At 39.8% G+C, this 7817-nt stretch overlaps 1 protein-coding gene across 1 annotated transcript; it reads left to right on the top strand.

Moving 5' to 3' along the window:
- The first annotated feature begins 3014 nt into the window (after nucleotides 1–3014).
- LOC115923257 (A-agglutinin anchorage subunit-like) lies at nucleotides 3015–7574 on the top strand. Its single transcript, XM_030983670.1, has 5 exons — nucleotides 3015–3129; nucleotides 3533–3634; nucleotides 4323–4424; nucleotides 5395–5629; nucleotides 7481–7574. Exons 1-5 carry the CDS (start codon nucleotides 3075–3077, stop codon nucleotides 7572–7574), a joined length of 588 nt encoding a protein of 195 aa, XP_030839530.1. The 5' UTR covers nucleotides 3015–3074.
- The last annotated feature ends 243 nt before the right edge of the window (nucleotides 7575–7817 follow it).

The following is a 7817-nucleotide window of genomic DNA, read 5'->3' as shown; positions in this document are numbered from 1 at the left end:
TCTATTTCCAAATCATTCCCTGACTCTGGCTCCCCCCACTCATTGAACAATTTTTTCTTTGTTTTTTATTCCGTTCAGATTCGGTGAAAACGGAAGCCAAAACCAAGTCCGAGCCGAGCCCTACGATCACGATGCCGGAACGATCAGAGGCAACGACATCGCAAGTAACCACAACCTCCAGTAAGAGAAACAACTTTCCCCTCTCTCTCTCTCTCTCTCTCTCTCTCTCTCTCTCTCTCTCTCTCACTCCACCCCTCTCTCTCTCTCTCTCTCTCTCTCTCTATCTCTCTCTCAGTCTTTATCTCTATCCTGTCACGGGCGTCGCTAAAACCTTATTTAGGGGCAGGTAACCGTCTCATTCGTTCGCCCACGAGTTTAATGACAACAAACACATTTAGATAAATTATTCGGTAAAAATTTACTTGGGCTTTGACAAAGCACCACTTAATCTACAAACACAATTTATTTTTTGTCAGGGAGCAGAATTTTCTTCGTTTTGGTCCTCTACAATCATGTACAGGTTGTCATTCATAATCTCAGTGCTTTGTATTTTTGGTTTTTATTTGTTACAACCTTCAAACGTTTCAGAGTCAGCAGAATTATCGACTACGGACGCGACGAGCAAGCCGATGACGAGTCCTACGACCACGATATCAGACACAACAACATCGCAAGACACCATTACCTCCAGTAAGTATGCTTTTGATCATTAATATAATTTGTCTAGCCACTACCCCCTTCTCTCTCTTTCTCTCTTCTTCTCTCTCTCTCTCTCTCTTCCTCTCTCTATCCCGTCCCCTTCACCACCCGTCTCCTTCTACTGGCACCTAACCTCCACCCTCCCCTTTTCTCTCTCTTCATCTCTCTTTTAGTCTTTATCTGACTCTGAGTAAGAGAAACAATGCAATAAATTCAGTGGTAGGTCTAGCAACTACTACTCTCCACTCTCTCTCTCTCTCTCTCTCTCTCTCTCTCTCTCTCTCTCTCTATCTCCCTCCCCCTCTCTCTCTCTCTCTCTCTCTCTCTCTCTCTCTCTCTTTCTCTTTCTCTCTCTCTCTCTCTCTATCTCCCTCCCTCCCTCCCTCCTCTCCTCCCCTCTTTCATTCATAAACAAACAAAAAAATATATAAGAAATAACATTGTGAATTTCCTAAAATTTGCAATGTAAGGTATAACCAGTTTTGGAAACGCCCCCTCTAAAAAAAATGTAATGGAAGCTCTTATTACCAATCATGTGAAAGAATAATTTTTGACTAAGTACGTGATGATACAAATTGTGCCGGTAATTTTACCAGTACGACAATACAAGACAGTGGCCGGTACTGCAACTGAAGGAAGAAGAAGAAGAAGATGATGATGATGATGATAATGATTAAAAAGAAAGTAACTCGCGGTCCTCTTTTCGAACTTTTTGATAGAATTGGGATTTCCACAGGAAAAGCATTTTCTGATTTCTATTCCCCCCACTTGATCCTATCCCCGTACCCTGACTAAGAAAATGCTTTCCCCTCTCTTTCTCCCCCCCCCCCCCCTCAGCCTTTATGTTTTTCTTGTCACGGGCTTCGCTAAAAGGAGGAGGTACCCGTCTCGTTTGTTTGCCCACGAGTTTAATGACAACAAACACGCCATAGAAACACATTTAGATATATTATTTGGACAAAATTAACTTGGGCTTTGACAAAGCACCACTAAATTAGCTGACACAAAATAATACCTTATAAAATAAATAAACTAATACAATTTATATGTTGTCAGGGAGCACAATTGTCTTCGTTTTGGCCTTCTGTAATCATGTTCAGGTTGTCATTCCTAATCATATTGCTTTGTAAGTGTGGTTTCATTTGCAACAACCTTCAAACGTTTTAGAGTCAGCAGAATTATCGACTACGGACGTGGCGACCAAGACAGCTACGAGGCCTATGATCACGGTGTCAGCCACAACGACATCGCAAGAAACCACCGCTACCAGTAAGTAAGATAAACAATGAAATGATGTCATGCTTTCGATCATTATTATAATGTGTCAAGCAACTACACCTTCCCTCTCTTACCTATCTCCCCCTCTCCCTCTTTCTCCCCTCCCTATTCACCGACCACCCCCTCCATCCCTCTTTCGCTCTCTCTTCATCTTTGTGTGTCAGTCGAGTGGTTTAAGCATTTGACTCGAAATTCAAAGGTCGTGGTTCAATCCCCGACACGGCATTAATGTCCTTTGGCAAGGCATCAATCTCCATTTGCCACACCCGACCCAGATGAGATAAATGGGAACCTAGTAAGAATTAATTCCTTGAAATAATAGAGCGCCGTAATGCCTAATGGCAACTAATCTTCCTTTGCCGCACTCGACCTAGGTGAGATAAATGGGTACCTGGTAGGAATTAATTCCTTGAAATACTGGAGCGCCGTAATGGCAGCAAGGCTAAAGCCGGGTTAATTATTAGTGCGCCTCGGAATATAGTTGTCTAGATAGATGCTTTATAAATGCCTATTAATATTGTCACTCTTTTAGTCTTTATACGAGTCTGAGTAATAGAAACAATACATTGACGTCATGCATTTGATCATCATTATAATGGGTCTTGCCACTACCACTCTCCTCTTCTCTCTCTCTCTCTCTCTCTCTTTCTCTCTCTCTGTCTCTCTCTCTCTCTCTTTCTCCCACTCTCTTGGTCTATATCTGACTCTATTTTTCACTCCTTTCTGGGCGTCGCTAAAACACTTTTTAAGGGGGGGGGGGGGAAGTGACCGTCTAATTCTTTTTTGTTCTAGTCTTATTTATTTTTGTGATCATTCTTTCATGAGCGTCGCTCAAACACTTTATAAGGAGGAAGCTAGTGCCCGTCAAATTTCTTAATTTGAATTTTGTCTATAAGTTTAACGACCATGTGGTTGTTGTTCTTCTTCTTCTTATTCTTCTCCCCTCTTCGCATGTTCTTTGTCTCTCTCTGTCTGTTCCCCTATCAATACCTGACTCCGGCTCCTTTTTTCTCCCACTCCCACTTTGTTTTTTATTACGTTCAGAGTCGGTGACAACGAAAGCGAAAACCAAGCCCGCGACGAGCCCTACGGCCACTATGCCGGAACGATTAGACGCAACGACATTACAAGAGCAAGAAACCACAACCTCAAGTAAGAGAAACTTTCCCCTCTCTCTCTCTCTCTCTCTCTCTCTCTCTCTCTCTCTCTTTTTCTTTCTCTCTCTCTCAGTCTTTATCCCTTTCCTGTCACGGGCGCCGTTAAGACCCTTTTTAAGGGGAAGGTTCCCGTCTCATTCGTACGCCCACGAGTTTAATAGCAACAAACACATTTAGATAAATTATTTGGTAAAATTCAGGGGGCTTTGACAAAGCATCACTAAATCTACAAACACAAATAATACCACATGAAATAAATAGACTGATACAATTTATATGTTGTCATGTAGCAGAATTTTCTTTGTTTTGGCCTTCTATAATCATGTTTAGGTTGTCATTCCTAATCTCATTGCTTTTTTAAGTGTGGTTTCATTTGTTACAACCCTCGAACGTTTCAGAGTCAGCAGAATTATCGACTACGGACGCGACGACCAAATCTACGATAAGCTCTACGACCACGTCGTCAGACACAACAACATCGCAAGACACCATTACCTCCAGTAAGTATGCTTTTGATCATTAATATAATTTGTCTAGCCACTACCCCCTTCTCTCTTTTTTCTCTCTCCTTCTCTCTCTCTCTCTCTCCCTTCCTCTCTCTATCCCGTCCCCTTCACCACCCGTCTCTCTTCATCTCTCTTTTACTTTTAGTCTTATCTGACTCTGAGTAAGAGAAACAATGAATTCAGTGGTAGGTCTAGCAACTATTACTCTCCACTCTCTCTCTGTCTCTCTCTCTATCTCCCTCCCTCCTTTCCTCCCCTCTTTTATTCATAAACAACAAAAAATAAGTATAAGAAATAACATTGTGAATTTCTTAAAATTTGCAATGTTAAAGGTATATACCAGTTTTGGAAACGCCCTCTCTCAAAAAATGAAATGAAAGCTCTTATTAACAATCATGTGAAAGATTGTGTTTTGACTAATACGTGATGATACAAATTTTGCCGGTAATTTTACCAGAACGACAATACAAGACGGTGGCCGGTACTGCAACTGAAGAAGAAGAAGAAGAAGAAGAAGAAGAAGAAGAAGAAGAAGAAGAAGAAGAAGAAGAAGAAGAAGAAGAAGAAGAAGAAGAAGATGAAGATGATGATGATGATAATGATTAAAAAGAAAGTACCTCGTGGTCCTCTTTTCGAAATTTCGAAGTATGGTTTCATTTGCAACAACCTTCAAACGTTTCAGAGACAGCAGAAGTATCGACTACGGACGCGACGAGCAAGTCCACGACGAGCCCTTCGACCACGATGCCAGACACAACGACATCACACGAAACCCCCGCCTCTAGTAAGTAAGAGAAACAATGAAATGATGTCATGCTTTAAAAAAAAAAATCATTATTATAATGTGTCAAGCCACTACCCCCTTCCCTCTCTTTCTCTCTCCCCCTCTCTCTCTCCCTTTCTTTCTCCCCTCCCTATGCACCGACCACCCCTCCATCCCTCTTTCGCCCTCTCTTCATCTTTGTAGTTTCTCAGTCGAGTGATTTAAGCACTTGACTTGGAACTCAAAGGTCGTGGTTCGACCCCCGACACGGCATTAATGTCCTTTGGCAAGGCATTAATCTCCATTTGCCACACTCGACCCAGATGAGATAAATGGGAACCTATCGGAATTAATTCCTTGAAATACTAGAGCGCCGTAATAGCAGCTAATCTTCATTTGCCACACTCGACCCATGTGAGGTTAATCGGTACTTGGTATATATAGGAATTAATTTCTTGAAATACTGGAGCACCGTAATGGCAGCAAGGCTAAAGCCGGGTTAATTATTAGTGCGCCTCGGAATATAGTTGTCTAGATAGATGCTTTATAAATGCCTATTAATATTGTCACTCTTTTAGTCTTTATACGAGTCTGAGTAATAGAAACAATACATTGACGTCATGCATTTGATCATCATTATAATTGGTCTTGCCACTACCACTTTCCCCTTCTCTCTATCTCACTCTCTCTTTCTCTCGCTCTCGCTCTCTCCCTTCCCTCCTCCTCTCCTATGTTTCATTCATAAAAACAAAAACAACTGTTTGAAATACCATTACTATCTGCGATGGTGAGCAAAGTTCCTGTAGGTATTGATTTTTATAGCTGTAATTTTGTTCATGTCTTTGCATCGACTTTTATTATTATTATTATTTTCGTCATCATCATCATCATTATCTATTTTTCTTTAAATATTTCAGTTTCTACCCAAATAACCACTTTGTCTACTTTCTTAAAATTGAGTAATTTACATATTGTATTTTCATCTTTTCAGCATGCTCATCCCCTCCGGTGGATTGTGAATTCGGCGGGTCCTTCTACAATTTCAGCACTTGCTGGGTGAATCATTCTTCTGCGGTTTCAGCTTGTTCCCAATACGGATCCCATCTGGTCTTCATCGAGTCGCAAGAGGAAGAGGACTTCATCGCGGGGCGTGTTCAGTACCTCAGTGACCGGAACATTACTTACTTCTGGATCGGGCTGACCGGCTTGAGTCCCAGTGAGGCAAGGTGGCTAGACGGATCAAGTCTTACATATAGCAATTTTAACAGTATATCGTTCAATGAGAATGTAAGCTGTTTTCGTATTAAGTGTCAGGGTCAATATAGTACTTGGCTTGATAGGGATTGCTCCAGACGATTTAGATTCATATGCGAGAAAGAAGTGGGGATATAAAAATTGGATGTGTTTATTTCAATTTTCCACACCACCTTGTTGCACCACTGATTGCATCTGAACACCTACATGGGGATTGGTTGGGGGCAAGGGAATACCCCCCCCCCCCTCCCAGAAAGAAAAAAAATCGGGTTTTCGTTCTTTTGTCATTGTTTGCATAAGTCTATCGGAGCTTTAGGAATGTTCGAGTTTGTGGTATTTGCCGTTCCATGCACTAATTTTTCACACAAAGAGCACTGAAACCATTGTTAAAGGTGTTGATTTATGGTGTTTAAAAGACGGAGCACTTTTCATCTTTACATTCAAGCAATTCGAAAATAATCATATTAATGACTAGAATCAGTGGCGGTTTGTTCTTTTTGTGTTTTATAGAATCTCATTTTTATTACCAAGAGACTTTGTTCAAACTTCATTGTATAATAATAGTTAGGGCTTCACGAAATGATGAGACGTCAACAAATATTTGATTACAACATAAAAGCGCAGTTTGTGTAGTAAAGTATTTATAGGGTCCATGATACAAATATACATACCTGTATACATATACTTACTTATACATGTACATGTAAATACACATACACATATACATATGCATATGCATATCTGTCTGTGGTCTCGAGTAATGAGCTTATACTTCAGATATGACTAGAACTAGTGGATAACGAAAACAAATATTGTAACGTCAATGTGTCAAAACACACGGCAGTTTATGACTTTATTTACTTGTTTTAAGTTTCAAGTTAATTTTATTCTATAATATACAATCATAACCTAAATAAATAGAATACAATGAATAAATGCATTGTTTCCATTAAAACTATATACAATACATGACATCGTGTCATATAAGTATTTCAAGACAAGGCAAACGAATAACGAAAGACAAAAGTCAATATTTTATCTTCCAAACTTTAGGTAAAATGAATATGGATGTAGTGTAAAATATGAGATAATCTAAAGTAATATGCTCTGTTTATAAATTATTAACTATACACCGCGTCCCAGAAAAGATGAAACTCGAAAACAAATAGATATTGTGAATAAATATAGGTGTATAATAAGATGCTTTGCTTTCATAGAGTAAAAGTAATATGCTTTCCAATGATACATTGATAACATTAATCTATACACGCTTCACTGAGCAACATTGTTTTTGAAATGCCATGTCAACATCCACTTGTGCCGGATTTGTGTAAAAGAGTAAAACCGTTATTATCAAAATATCAAACGTGAACATGACCGATCATGACCTGGAAGAAACACACATTTTAAAAGCGAATGCGAAGATTATTTTATAGAATCTTTAGACCTGATACATGTACAAGGTGCAATACTTTATTATAGCCGTATGTTCTGATTCGTTAAATTGAAGATATGCGGATTTTCCATTAATAGAGGTGTCAACTCAGCGATTAGCTTCACATCCTAGTTGTGACTCTTTAGAACCACTACAAGGTGCAATACTTTATTATAGCTGTATTTTTCTGATCCAGAATATTGAAGAAATGCGGGTTTTTCCATTAATAAATAGAGGTGTCAACTCTTTAACAATTAGCTTTACATGTTTTGCACAACATTGACGGGAAGGGTATTGATTATATTTTGCTATTTACTGCCAAATTGCCTGTACATTCTAGCTACTCTAAATTTCTTGAAAATGCTGAAATGTTGACCATCATGTGCAGCCGCACGTACCGTGGCCTTCGGAGCGGACGCGACGATGCGTTGCAGGCCAATCCATTGTTGTCTTCTCTGAACGCTCCGGTGCGCCTTCTGTAGATGTGTATAAGAAATGTATTAATGTTTTAATGCTACGTTTATCTACCTTGTTTCTTAATTTGCCTTTTAGCCTAAATATCTCCTCTCTCTCTCTCTCTCTCTCTCTCTCTCCCTCCCTCCCTCTCCATGTCTCTCTTTTTCTCTCCTCCCTCTCTCTCTCTCTCTTTCTCTTCTTTCCCCTTCTCTCTCCCCTCTTTTCTCTCTCTTCTCTCTCTCCTCTCTCCTCTTTCTCGCTCTCTCTTT

Source organism: Strongylocentrotus purpuratus, unplaced genomic scaffold (assembly GCF_000002235.5).
Source record: "Strongylocentrotus purpuratus isolate Spur 01 unplaced genomic scaffold, Spur_5.0 spur5_scaffold_13, whole genome shotgun sequence".
Classification (NCBI taxonomy): Eukaryota; Metazoa; Echinodermata; class Echinoidea; order Camarodonta; family Strongylocentrotidae; genus Strongylocentrotus; species Strongylocentrotus purpuratus.
Note: the sequence above shows the minus strand (reverse complement) of the source record. Positions and strands in the feature narration are given on the sequence as shown.